We start from the raw sequence: 15218 nt of genomic DNA on the forward strand, positions 1-15218 counted from the left end.
TCAAAGTATCAACATATGAAGTCTTATCTAGGCTCCACAGGGCAAGATTTTTTAAAAAAATGTATGTATGTATGTATGTATTTATTTATTTATGGCTGTGTTGGGTCTTCGTTGCTGCACACGGGCTTTCTCTAGTTGCAGTGAGCAGGGGCTACTCTTTTTTTTTTTTTAAATATTTATTGGGGTATAATTGATTTACAATGTTGTATTAGTTTCTGCTGTACAGCAAAGTGAATCAGTTATCCATATACCTATATCCACTCTTAGATTCTTTTCCCATATAAGCCATTACAGAGTATTGAGTAGAGTTCCCTGTGCTATACAGTAGCTCCTTATTAGTTATCTAATTTATATACAGTAGTGTGTATCTGTCAATCCCAATCTCCCAATTTAAACCTCCCCCCTCCCTTACCGCCCGGTAAACCATGTTTATTTTATACATCTGTAACTCTATTTCGGTTTTGTAGATAAGTTCATTTGTAGCCTTTTTTTAGATTCCATGTATAAGCAATATCATATGATATTTGCCTTTCTGTGTCTGACTTATTTCACCCAGTATAACAATCTCTAGGTCCATCCATGTTGCTGCAAATGGCATTATTTTGTTCTTTTCTATGGTGGAGTAATATTTCATTGTATATATATACCACATCTTCTTTATCCATTCCTCTATCAATGGACATTTAGGTCGCTTCCATGTCTTGGCTATTGTAAATACCACTGCAGTTACCACTGGGTTGCATGTAGCTTTTCGAATTATGGTTTTCTCTGGGTATATGCCCAGGAGTGGGATTGCTGGATCATATGGTACTTCTATATTTAGTTTTTTAAGGAACCTCCATACTATTCTCCATAGTGGCTGTATCAGTTTACATTCCCACCAACAGTGCAAGAGGGTTCCCTTTTCCCCACACCTTCTCCAACATTTATTGTTTGTAGATTTTTTGATGATGGTCGTTCTGACCTGTGTGAGGTGACACCTCATTATAGTTTTGATTTGCATTTCTCTAATAACTAGTGATGTTGAGCATCTTTTCATGTGCTTTTTAACCATCTGTATGTCTTCTTTGGAGAAATGTCTATTTAGGTCTTCCACCCATTTTTTCATTGGGTTTTTTGTTTTTGTTTTTTTAATATTGAGCTACATGAGCTGTTTGTATATTTTGGAGGTTAATCCCTTGTCGGTTGCTTCATTTGCAAATATTTTCTCCCATTCTGAGGGCTGTCTTTTTGTTTTGTTTATGGTTTCCTTTGCTCTGCAAAAGCTTTTAAGTTTCATTAGGTCCCATTTCTTTATTTTTGTTTTTATTTCCATTTCTCAAGGAGGTGGATTGAAAAAGATCTTGCTGTGATTTATGTCATAGCGTATTATGCCTACGTTTTCCTCTAAGAGTGGTGTAGTATCCAGCCTTACATTTAGGTCTTTAATCCATTTTGAGTTTATTTTTGTGTATGGTGTTAGCGAATGTTCTAATTTCCTTCTTTTGCATGTAGGTATCCGGCTTTCCCAGCATCACTTATTGAAGAGACTGAGGGGCTACTCTTGGTTGCGGTGTGTGGGCTTCTTATTGTGGTGGCTTCTCTTGTTGTGCAGCACAGGCTCTAGGCGCGCGGGCTTCAGTAGTTGTGGCACGCAGGCTTAGTAGTTGTGGCTCGCGGGCTCTAGAGCACAGGCTCAGTAGTTGTGGCACAGGGGCTTAGTTGCTCTGTGGCATGTGGGATCTTCCTGGACCAGGGCTCGAACCTGTGTCCCTTGCATTGGCAGGCGGATTCTTAACCACCAGGATACTTTTAATATAAGGGCTTTCCAGAGAAAATGTCTTCTGTAGTCCCTGGCATTCCCATCTGGACATTGAAAGCAGGGTGTGCTTGGGCTGATCTTAAGGAGGCTGTCCTTTTCAGTGAAAGAGAACCTATAGATTCATCAGGTATAGTAACGGACTAGAGATTAAAATCAATTCTTTAACTCAGTGTTTTAACCAGAAATGGCAAGAAGCCAAGTGATAAAGTCTGTGGTTCAGAGAGAACCTAAGCCCTCTTCATCTCAGTTTTTGACCTGAAACACAGAGATGATGGTACCTCTGTCTCAGGGTGTGGGAAAGATTGTGAAGCATAGTTTTAAGCTACTGTGCGTAGGACTGGCACGCTGTAAGTGCTCCATAGTAGTCATTGGTGATGGTAGTGGGAGGATAGGTATTTAACAGTCAGCTGAGATACTGGCAGTAGCTCTTCTGAGAGAATTGTCTGAAGATGCTAGTTTGGGTTGATTAACGATGTCATTTTAATTGTAGGTTAAATTTTGTGTGTTAAACTGAGGGAGTGTGCTGGATGAACTGGGGACAGTTAGGACAGAGTTTAAGTTGGTAGCGTGGGTCTCCGCCTCTTTGGGCAGCCATTCCCCTACATTTTCTGCTGTGACCGGCTCTAGAGTGATGCTTTTCCTCCTGTCCCTTTATCCCATCTTCTGAAATCTGGGGAGAAGAGTCAAAGAATCCTGAATAGAGAAATCATTTAGGTTCATTTTTTTCATACTTATCTGAAATCTTATATGCAGATGGTTTCCAGCATGGAATTTACCTAATTTATTTCTCAATTTTTGGTGGAAGTACTGTTTTCCATTTAGCTTACAAAATTTTCATTTTCAGTGTCTCTTACCCAGAATATTTAAAATGTTAACTATCAAGATTAAGTGTAAAGTGTTTTTTATACTTGGCCACAGTAGTTTGAGGAAATTTAAAAACTTCCGTATTCTTAAAATTGAAAAACCTTAGAGATCTAACTTATTAGGTAAAATACTAAAGTTTCCAGTAACATAAGCTTACCTGTACATTCCTCATTTAAAACTTATATTTTAAAAAATTTAGATGGAAATAAGGAGCTATCTTGACTAACCATTTTATAATACTTTTAAGTAAAATTCTCCTCCCGTCATCTCCCTTCTCTTCCTTTTCCTCTTCCTATCAGCTGGACCACACCTGTCCACTTCCATTGACTGTTTTTTTACTCCTTTTTGTATAGCCTAGGTTTTTCTTGCCCTTGTTAAAGATTACTTTTAAATTTGAATGAATTTATTTCTAAATATGTATGTGTGTGTATGTATACACACACATATTTTTTAATACTGTATCTCATGAGTTATTGAGGTGTGCAGGACTGTTTGCCTCCGTGGTAAATGGCTCCAAGTTGCTATGCTGTGTGAATTATGCTTTGGTCAGTTCGTATTCTCCATGCTTTAAGCAGACAATCAGTAATCTTGCTGTTTTTAATGTGCCTGCTTCTAGTAATATTCTTTATCTCCCAGCTTTTATTTGCTGCATTTAATCTGCTGTGGGTCCAGAAAAAAAGATACCAATAGATTTTAGAATATGTTCCTAACATTATACATTTATAATTACCATATATCATCATATGAAAATGGTCTGTGGGGATCTCTTATGAATGAAGTACCTGAAGTTTAGTACTTGGAACTATAACAGTTCCTTTGACTGTTGAGGGCCCTGTTTTGTTTATTTTCCAGTTCTCAGTTATGTTCTGAATAGCTGAGGCTACTGGTAAGTGACTTCTGGTTAAGTGAGCTACATTAATCTTGCAGCTAGACAGGTTGGATATTAAGTTTCCCTTACTTGCTACCAATTTGTACAACGGGAGAGGCTTCTGTATTTGGGCAACCACAGGAACTCCCCTTTCTTTCTGGGTGTTGTTTCAATGAATTTCCTTTCTCTGCTTTACCATTTCTCTCTCGCATGCTTCTCTTTGTCTCTAAATTGACAAGTTTGATATCCTTGAGAGAGAAGGGGAGAATAAAGCCTAAAAGAACTTGTAGAATTTTATTGCTCGCCTTACTGTCATCTGCATACCTCTCCCCTTTCTCAATACGCATTTATGTTTTTACATTTTTTTCCTGCTGCCCCCATGTTAATAGAGTAAATAATCTCACACAATGATTCTCTGCCCACCTGAACTTGACATTGGCTCTTCTCTTCACCTTTCTATGTAGCTCTTAACCTGATCTGCTCATCTCTGTCTCCTCCTCCCTGAGTCCCACATTCTTTTCCATCTCCTGCCCCAGACCTTCAGAGTCTTTACTGGTAGCCCGGGATAGGGTATGTGTGTTGAGGGATAGTCTACGCCCACTGAGAAGTAGATGTGGGGTAGTGGGGCAGGCAAATTCCCCCCCCCCCCCGCCCTCCTGTCTCATTGCCACCTTGCATCAGAATAGGAGATTGCGAGGAAGAGTGTGTTCAAATACCTTTTTTTTTGGGCCACGCCGTGTGGCTTGTGGGATCTTAGTTCCCCAACGAGGGATTGAACCCGGGCCCTCAGCAGTGAGAGCGAGGAGTCCCACCCACTGGGCCGCCACGGAAGCCCCCTGTTCAAATATCTTAATTTGGAACTCTGAGAACATTTTTTTCTCATTTAGAATTGATAAAAAGAGTGTTCGGACTTTGTATAACATGTGGGAAAATGGATTTAGAGCTCTAACATCCAAGAAAACTTTTAATTACAAAGCATCTGTAATGCATAATTGGTAGCCTTTTGTAAGGGGTAGAATTCATTTCCTTATGACAAGCTTTTTAATAAGCACATTTTTTGTACTTCACACATGGTCAGTTGTTTTCTTCCCCCGTTCTTTCTACTAGGAATTTCCATTTTTTACCTTGACGGCGTTTCCTCCTGGATTCCTCGTGCATGTCGGGGGAGTTGTTAGTGCACGCTCTGTGAAGCTTTTGGATCGTATCCACAATCCTGGTATGTTCTTTAGAAGTTTGTTTTCGATGTTTCATTTACTTACATTGTGATTATTAACATTGATTTTTATAATTTTTTAAGCCAAATCTATCCAGAAAGAAGAATGACAAAGAAAGTATGAACTGACGCACGTTGCTCTAAAATATTTGCAGTAATCTTAATTAAAAATAATTAAACTAAGTAGAAGTATATATTTTAGTTACGTTTGTATACAGAACAAATCTTGATTCATCTTTGGCCAAGGTGTATCACTTTGAGGGAATCCTTAAGTCACTTTTGAGTCAGCTATTATTTTCTTTGACCCATGCAGATAACAAATTTTACAATTTGAACATTGTGGCCATTGGCTTAAGATGTTAATTCTTTTCACTAGCAATAATTCTTTATGGATTTTGAGTAATTTCCTTATTCATAAAAGAAGTATTCTTTTAAAATGTAATTGTAAACATTGTGTAGAGTACCTTAAGAGTTTAAAAAAGGCAACTATTCTCTTTGGGTCCTTGGTTTCTTTTATGTAGCTATTTGTTCCATATAAGTGAACAAGAAAAAATAACAGCTCAGTTCTTTAAAACACAGGGTCTTGATTATAAAAGAGAAGAGGCATGGAAGTCCTAGTAATTTCAAGCCCTTGGACTAAAAATGCTTTGATGATTTTTCTAAACCTAAAATAAGCATGATAAGTATGGTAGGAACTTTCCTATGGACTCTGTTCTCACATCTCTCATTGACTAGATGCCCAATAACTTGCTCAAATCACTTATTATTTTGATGACATACCTTAAACCTGAAGTTATATTAATATTCTTACTTGGCACATATCAGATATGTTTTTGAAAATTTTAAATTGTCACTTCCAGTAACCTCTCCTGGGGCTTGTACCGACAGCTATATAAAAGAGAAAAATGCTTTGAAATTATTGTATGCAAAACACAAATAGTGATTTTGAGGATACAGAGCATTACCATTCTTTTAGATTTTTAAGAAATTTAATCTGTGTCCTGTGGTTTGATGTCATTTGAGTTAAGCAGAATGGAATTTTTCTAGACCCTGAACAGGATTTCAGAAAAGCAAGGCTAGCTAGGATTATTTAACTCTAAAGCTGAGCAAATACATCTTTTAAGCACCAGTCTTCTCTTTTTCTTCTCTGGTTTATTTTTTTTTCCCTGTTCCTTACTTTTTGAGTCAATCTAAGGTCTTATCTTCATGTAGTATTTGCGTATTCTGCAGTAATTAAAAGGCATGTTTAGACTGAGGCCAGTTTACTGGATTGAGACCTTGAGGACTATGCCAAGTTTCATATCTATGTGTTTAGGAACTTGAATTATTTGGAAAGTGCAAGGAAATACTGAGTTAATACTTGACATTAACTGGGTGACCCAAGGCCAAGTTACCTGTGTTTCTGTGGACCCTTGACTCAAATATTTTGATAGATGGCACCCACCCATGGATCTAATAGCTCCAAAAATTCAGGAATATATTCAGTTGTTGTTGATGTCTTTTGTTTATTGAAAACATTTTGATGTCATCATTGCTTCCACATACTCTGAGTAAGCTGTAGAGTCTGGGAGAACAAATGAAGGTTACTTAACTAAGTTTAAGTAGAGAGCCATATTTTACATGCCATTACTTAAAAACAACAACAACTGCTTTTGGGGGTTTTCCATACTTGCCAGTTTATTCTAGCTGTGTAAGAAATGTAAGAATCCAGACCCAGGGAAGAAAACACAAATCCTTCCTTATTACAGAATATATTTTGTGTATTGTAACTACAGCTCATCCATTCTCTTCCTTTCCTTCTCTGTCAGAATATTTTTTCAATTCACATGGAGAAATTCTCAGTTACTAATGTTTTATTTCCCAGAAGATTGTGGGCATATACATATAAATACTTTAATGTTATGTAAGTTGTATTTCAGTTTTGTTTTATTTTCAGTTAAACACAAATCAGTTACATAGTCTAATGGTCGAGTTATTATATTATTTTGGTATAGTTATCACATTCTTTGTATTGTTTTTTGTATGTGTATTATGCATTAAAAAGGAACCTTTGCTTAACATTTTCTTAATCTCCAGGCCCCTTAAATAATTATTTATGAAAAAAATTTTAATTTTGAAAAGAGCTGAATGTTAAAACAAAACTCAGTTAACATCTACCATAATGATGATGTATTAATTTTATGACACTGAGTTACTCTGCCGAGAGAAAATTATGATGGATGAGGTGCATGTGCTAATGTTAAAAGTGCTGTATTGGACTCTCAGATGAATCTTGCAGCTATTTTTTGACTAGTGAATATAGGAAATTTTCTTTTCACACTGAGTGTAAAAGGAAAAGTCTTATTTTAAAATCACAACCACCTACTAACTCTATGGGTTGTATTTTGGAGTTATTTCTTTTAGAACTTCCTCTTTTTAAATATTAAGCAAACAGGGTCATACAATAAGGAAAAGAGTGGGGTGGTTTTGAAAAGGTAATTATCTTTAATTAGACTTTAGTTAATGTTAGATTATGATAGCATGTTCCTTCTTCTCTATCTATTTCTACTTCTTATTAACTCTGCTGTCTGTGTCTTTCTAGTTCCTGTCAAGTGGTGTTGTCAAATTGTGTTCTTATTTGTAGTGTTTTTTGTTTTTTTCTTACTATTCTGCACCTAAAACTGATCTACTAATTTGCTGTTTTGAACTCAGCCTTTGTCGGAATTATGGGTAACACAAGATCTTACAAACTGCTAGACTGGAATAGTTTCAATTCAGGTATTTTAATGGTCATTCAGTACTACATATGCTGACAAAAATTATGGCAGCTCAGTGAAGTTTTTAGAAATGTTCTAGATTAAATAGGCTTAATGTCAATTCAGTTATACAGATAACATTTTGCAATACATATGTGATAACTTTTGTAATCTCCATGGAAATGGCAAACATAAAAATGTGTTAACTAAAATGAATTAATCAAAACCATAGAAATACCATAAATTATGAATGACTTCTGTTAGGTGATTAACTTTCAGAATGATAACTTTAAATTATATTTATTACATTTTGGACAGTTTTTTCATATCAGGTAAATGACACTGGCATTAGCTTTGTGATTAAGGAAATATTAATTGTTAAATAAATAAGTATTAAATGACTAGTTTAATAATTGTAAAGTATATTTAAACTTCAATTGAGATTTGATTATAATATATTTAGTGTTCTATAAATATTATAAAAGTATAGCTTAGCATTTTTATTTATAATTCTAGAGTGTTCCAAAATTTAGTAAGTAAGAGCAGATTTTGGGGGGATTAACAGCTTTCATAAGCTTTCCTCCTTCCCCTTCGACATGAGAATATTTCTTTTTAAGTAATTTTACATATGAATATAGTTTGTAGCTTTTAAAGAAACTAAACTAAGATAGCTTTACAGCTGATGATGTGGTTTAGAGTCAAAGGCAATTTTTCTTTTTGTTAAAAGCATGTTCTGTTAATATAAATATCTATATTTTTATGTTATTTTTATTTTAGATTTAAATTACATACTAGAGCCATTTTGATTTAGTATCAGAAACTGGTATTTTCCTATAGAACTTTTTCAGTTAATTGTGTCAGAAAGTACATCTGTTTACAGAAAAACAAAAACAGAAACACCAGGAGGCTTAGCATTTGAGATAATATCCCATAATCTTTTCAATATTGTAAACTTTTTTTGTTCTTAGGAGTCCAGGATGTAAGTTCTGATGTAAGTAGTGCATGTTTGACTATGAAGTAACTCATGTTCATCATGTAGATTTACCTAAAGTCAGTCTAGTACACAGTCTGATCAAGTCCAACCTTTGCAGATTTAGACCGACATCAATTGGTAAATCTTTGGGGAAATTACCTCTTTTTTCTATCCAAGTTTTTGCCAGCATGTTATCACATTGATTAGAAGTAATCATTTGTAATGTCATGCTTTATACTTAATTTTTAGTGAGAAATTAAAAATACCCTGCTGGATTCATTTAATAAAAATAAGAATATATTTTTAAAACATAGGCAGATTAGGGTAGTGGGCAGAGAAAAAGGCTAATTACATGAGAACAGGACATTGAGGGCGTAAATCATTAATAATTTAAGGAGCCTGAAACCTTGTGAGGGCAAATATGTTTAGAATGAGAGATGTATTAAATGATAGAACAGTTTTGGAAAAGTGGAAAAGGCAAAAGTTAAATCTTGTAGACATAATAAAGACTTTGTCCCACGTAAGCAGAATTACAGAATCTGGCGAGGAAAAACATGGTTGAGGAAGCAGTATATCTTGCCGTCATTTAAAATAAAGTTCAGTAGTAAGTATAAGAAAGAAAAGGTGGATATGTTATAGCGTATTAAAAGATGACACTTTTAGTTTAATGTGCTCATAGTTGTATGCTTTTGATTGAGGTGTTAGAATCTTTTGATTCCAGTAGTTGGCACATATTCAGAAACCAGGTTTTTTCGGCTACTAGTTTCAGAAAAATAACTTGATAATTCTGAAAAAAAGTGATTTATTTGGTAAATATATTCAAATCATTTATATATTTTTCTCCATCATTAGGGAATATTTAGCCACTCCTGTCCTGTATTACCATAGAAAATCAAGAATTGACCACATCAGTAAGAAAAGTAGTTGTTGATACAGTTTCTATTAATGCTAGAAACTGTTCATCAATATTGTATTTTCTGGACCCTCTGAATACCAGGTGTTAGATGCCTTCCAAGAGAAAAGAGAAGGGAACACATGGTAGTCAAACATACTTACTAATTATTAGACATTCCTATTTCAGAAACTTTAAAATGTGGAAAAATATAGGAGAACATTTTATATCACACAATAGTATTTCATGAAACACGATATATCATGCACACATTTATTAGAATTTATTTTGTGCCATACAGTTCACTAGATAATAGGTGTGCAAAGGTGCCAGTCCTCCTATTTTCAGAAAGCTCATATTCTGGGAGGATAGAAGAATATGTAAATGGATTACTGTGTGTTATGGAGTGATACAAGATACAGAGTTAAAGAGGAAGGCAGGATTAACGCTATGTGGCAGGGAAGCTTATAGAGGTGGTAATTCTTGAGCTCAGTGTTGGATGGTATATGGGAGATTCACGCAGATTTATATTTCAGACAGTGTATTTGGAGCCATGTTAATACATTCTTTGAATGTAGTTCTGAAACTTCAAGCATGTGCAAAACAATATCCTAGCCATTACTCATTCGATGATGTTTATTACATAGCTACTTCATACTTATTTTAAGTTTTTTGCCATTAATTTAGAATGTCTTTGTTAGTTTACCTTTTTTTTCCTGCCCCCTTTTCTCCTGCTTTGTTGTCTTAGTTTGTGTTAACTACAAGTGATAGAAAATATTTTTATAGAGCAGGAAGAAGGGAACTCGTTATCTGAGAATTTATTTAAAAATTATTACCTTTTCTTACCTTGCTTCTTATTTTCTTGGCCTGGTAACAGACTTTGAGAAAGACAAGATGAATCTTGCTGCTAGGAAGGAGGATGTAACATTTGCGGATCTGTATGTGACATGCCAGGAGCAGGAGGTGCATAGGAATAAGACAGGGTAGCCCATGACCACATTTGCATTAAATCATTGACTAGAGGTTGGAGAATGGATTTAAAAGCAGCAAGACTAGAGACAGGGAGCCCAGTTAGTAGACTGCAGTGGTACTGGCCAGATAAGTGACCTAGGATTTGGTGGTCATAGGAGAGCTAAAGGTTTATAGTGCACTTACTATGTACTACATACTCTTCTAAGTGCTTTATGGTAGTAGATCATTTAATCCTCAAAACACAACCCTGACATAGGCATTATTCCTATTTTGTAGATGAGCAATATGAAATGTAGCAGTTTCCCCAAAGTAAAACAGAAAGTGGCTGAGCCAGAGTTTCAACCTTACTACTTTGGCTTCAGGACTTAAACTCGTAACCATAAATTTACGAACTATTTATAATGTAAAATCCACAGGACTTGGTGATTAGTAGGATGTGGTGAGTGAAACAGGCTCTTGGCAACTTTCAGCTGAGAGAGGAAGATAGATTAAGGTTATTCCACATGTCTAGAAGTCTGACATCCCGGGGGGCATGTGGAAACTCAAGTCTATTTGAAAGTTCAGTTGTAAACTTTTAAGAGTAAATTTTAATAGCCCGAGCTTATTGTTTCTCAGATGGCTATGATCTTTTTTTTTCTTCTGAGTTTACCACTAAAATTATTTCTGAATAGCTCAGACATACATGTTTCTTAATTAGTAATAGTCTCAGTGAGTTGAGTAAAATTTGTTATTTTTTCTTGTGTAGGATGCCTGTCAGCTTAGATAATTTTTTCAGGAAGTGACAAGAGGAAATATAAAGTAGTTATATAATGTGGTTTGAAAAGTACTAGTTTGAAATAGCTTATAAACTTAGACAGTATTTTTAAGAGTGCTTTTAAGTCCTGAGTTAGTAAAACAAGGTGTTTGAAGCTAACTTTTCTTTTGTTTCTGAGAATATTCTAAAAAGTTTTCTTTTTTTTTAAGTTTTAGACAGATTGTAGATTTTAAGACATTAGGCTGAAGATTTTCTCAATCTTATAGTAAATGAACTTTGGCTAGTGATAATGCAAGCTCTAGATTAGTCGTCTGAATTTAGAAAATATTACTCTTTTTTGTTAGTTTTTAGAACTGTAGTTGTTTAGAAATTTCACTCTATTTTGGGGGCAAAAATTAATAGTTAAAACCTAAGAAATGTATAGTTACTGCTTTAAAAATATTTAATTTTAACAAAATATGAGTCAGCTGATATATAAGGAAATATTTATAGAATATACATATCAGTCTGATCATGCAAATATTTCTTCAGTGGTGGTTTGTGGAGTGCCCACCATGTCTTGAGCACAATGCTGGGGATTGGGAACACCAGTGTTCATCCAGTGTAAATCCTCATCCTTTTTACATACCTGGTCGAGGCTTTTTGTTATACTGTTTTGCTCTGTGAGTGTGTGTGTGTATGTGTGTGTGTGTGTTAGTTAAATGGAGATAGGCTTTCTTGGAACTTGAATTCTGCTGATAATCTCAGCAATTATTATTTTTCTATGTCTGAGAGACACTCATGAGCAGCTGTGCAAACTAAGCCTAAAGTAGTTAAGCAGCTTTTGGTTTTCAGTATTTTAATAAGGTTTTCAGGAAATAGATATATAGAGTTCAAGAAGGCATAAATATAGCATGCGTGACATGTGAGCTTTTCTTTATAATGTGACATATAACTGTAATACATAATTTTCCCTCTGTACATAATGTAACGATATTCATTACTTTTCATTCTTTACTGTTAAAAAAAAGTCAGATGGGTAATCTCCTTAAGTGTGAAATTTCACTCTTTTCATATATATGTATATGTAAAGTGTAACTGGATATTCTGTTACATTATTTTAATGTAACATGTAAATGTAATATATCATTCTCTCTCTGTATAAAATAATGTAACTGGTCGCCAATTACATTATGTATAAAGAGTGAAATTTCGCAATCAAGGAGTAGATTACATATTTGACTTTTTTTTTTTTTTTTTACAAATAGTAAAGACTCCAGTTTGATCCAACATGGGTTGTATCCCAGCCACCATCCTAACATTCTAAATTACTATGTCTTGAAGTTTTCTCTGACTTTGCACATCACTTCTTCTATAATGAGACTCTTCTTTTTAGTCTTTACTGAATCACCATCCAGTTTAAGGTTGTATACTCCCTTGAACCTGAACTCTCTAATTTCTATTTCATTAGGGGAAATATATCTTCTTCAAAAGGTTGTTTTGGGTTGGAATATTAATTTCAGGTATTTGAGAATGTAGCTTTTTGTGCTGTCCGTTAACAAGATACACTATCATTGTACTGAAAATCCTACCTAACACTTCATCTTTCTTGCTTATTTAAAAATTAGATTGAATAACTATCCATTTCCTGTTTTTCTTTCAACTAGATTAAAAGATTCCCAAGGACAGAGTTATTCTCTTCTAGAGCTGTATAAAAATAGAACTAAATTGAACACTTTAGGTAGTCACCGTTTCTTAGTTGCAAGTGTGTAATTGCCTAAAATCTCAAAGGGATTCAGTTTTATAAAAGCATGTTATGTTGAGTTGTTCATTTCTTTACTTTTTGAGGTGTAAACTATTACTGTCATTTTAGGAATCTTTACCAGTGTCACCTGTACTTCAAAAAGAAGATAAAATGCTAAAACGATGGCAAGATATCAAGCTATGGCCATGCTCTAGACAAGTAACAGTAGTAAAATGAATTGACTGTGGTGTCAACCCAGGCATGAAGACATTACCCCTAAAAAAGGCATCAGTGAGGTCTAGAGCTCAGTTCATGCCTACAATTAAAAGGATATAGTAAAAGATTTGTGATATTAGCAATGAAGAGTTTTGATCCTTAGAAGAAAAACATAAAATAGTATGAAATATAGTTTGTATAAATATATAACTTTTAATATCTCCTAAAATGATAATCTTTTTATAATTATAAGTAATTCTATAGATTATTGGGAGGAGCATGGTATTTAAAGTGAAAATATTTTTTTCTTGACATCTCTGAAATGTTTATTTGCAACCCTCGCATCTCAGCTGTATATACTTCAAGTGACCAGATTGTATCCACTTTCATATATGGCATGTATAGTTGCCAGCGAATTTTTAAGCTGGACTCTTTGTTTTGCCTTTTATATTAGTATGGTAAATCCTTAGTTTTTACTTTTGTAGGGTGAGTAAAACACTTCAAATTCACTAGTGTGTTTCCTGTAAGAAATGTAATTAGCTGTTTCTAAGCTTTAAAAATTCCATTAATAGGGATTAAATACTATGATATTTCTGAATTTTCAGTGGTAATAAGTTAGGCAACTATGATATTTCTGAATTTTCAGTGGTAATAAGTTAGGCTGAGTTATGATTACTACTTGAATTTTCTCTGGCTCATCTCTGGCATTAAGTATAAAATAGGCTTTGAAGATAAATTTAATTTTTCTGTAATATTAAATAAATTGATTTATCCTAATTTTATCTTAATTAACCCCTAAATTTAATAGCCAAAACGTTCCTTTGACTTCTTGCTTACAGTTGTAGGTAATTATTGTTAATCCAATTACTAGTTTGTGATTAAGTGCTCCCTACTGTATGCTTGCCTTGCTTTCACCTAGAATCTAGGGCCATTACTTTCTGTAACCATTTCAGTGAGCTGCCATAGTTTTCAGTCTGTACTGTCACCTGATCCAAGCATGCGCCAAAACATCCACTGTTTCTGGCTCTTGTCTGCTGAATCTGCTTTGCAAAACCCTTCGTTCTTTGAGCTTTTGCTTTAGCCAAAAACCAAATTTAAGAAATTCTTTGGAGTGTGGACATATGCCATTTGCTTCCTTAGCCCCCTGTTATGTAACTTTTTAGCTTTTATTAAGCTTGTAAATACTTTATTAAGTACAGCAGTGGCATCCCCATGTGTAATTGTGTGGCTCATGTGTCAAAAATAAAGGCTGCTTGTGAACTTGTCAGAAGAGAATGAATGCTCTACTTGCGCTGCATTCAGCATTTTTTCTTGTTTTTTTTTTTTTTTTAATCAGCCACTTATTCTTTCATAGTGTTTGGTTTAATTATCTGATTATTTTATGTATTATACCAAGGTAAGTTTGATGTAAAAAAACTTTGTATTCTCTGTGGTTACATGTATCTCATAGTAATTATTATTACATATTTTTCCATTTAGGCATGCTGGCCTTTCTAAATAAATAGATCTTGAACTTAAAATAAGTAACTTCCTCCATTTTTCATTAATTTAAACAACAATATTGTGGATTAATTCCTGTAAAATTCATTTTTAAAACAGAAAAGCTACCGTGTATTACTTGGCAGCAATATGTAGGCAAACCTAATGCGAGAAATCTAAAAATGTAGTGTACGATTATTTGGTTTAGCAAGTAGTATTGTAAATACTGGGATGATGTAAAAAGTAAATAGCATGTTCTACTATTAAATTTTAGAAAAGTTAGACTTTTTGTTTTACACAGTTTTTCAGGAAAATAATTGTTTTCTAAACTGAGATATGTTTCTCTTATTTGTGATATCTATTTTCAAAGAATCATAAGTACTTTGATAGATTGAGCAACTACTTGAATAATAGTTCATCTTAGTGATATAAAATTTCCCTAATAGGAAAGGATGATGTTAAATAGATATCCAAATTGGTCTGAAAACACGTATGTCCTAAAAAGAATGGATTTGAAAGTGTATTTGTGCTGTTGACGTCTACATGTCAGTTAGGAATATGAAGAAGTTCTTTAACATAGTAGTGTATGTGCAAAATAGGGCCGCCTAATTGTCTCACACATTTCTTAATTCATAATATTGATTGCTAACACCATATTGTAGTAGTTTCTGTTTCTTTTCCTTCTTTATTTTATCTTGTACTCTGATCTTTTCCTGAGCTTCCTGGAG

The 15218-nt window shown here is 34.2% G+C and overlaps 1 protein-coding gene across 6 annotated transcripts in view; it reads left to right on the plus strand.

Annotated features, from left to right (window-relative positions):
• Positions 1 to 15218, plus strand: part of C2CD5 (C2 calcium dependent domain containing 5) — an 83256-nt gene that overhangs the window by 30166 nt on the left and 37872 nt on the right. For all 6 annotated transcript variants that reach the window (XR_004351754.1, XM_032645454.1, XM_032645456.1 and 3 more), the window contains exon 10: positions 4641 to 4749. Coding sequence is in view for 5 of the 6 variants with exons in the window: in XM_032645454.1 (XP_032501345.1) it covers positions 4641 to 4749 (109 nt within the window). In the remaining variant the exon portion in view is untranslated. The remainder of the gene's footprint in view (positions 1 to 4640; positions 4750 to 15218) is intronic.

Source organism: Phocoena sinus, chromosome 10 (assembly GCF_008692025.1).
Source record: "Phocoena sinus isolate mPhoSin1 chromosome 10, mPhoSin1.pri, whole genome shotgun sequence".
NCBI lineage: Eukaryota > Metazoa > Chordata > Mammalia > Artiodactyla > Phocoenidae > Phocoena > Phocoena sinus.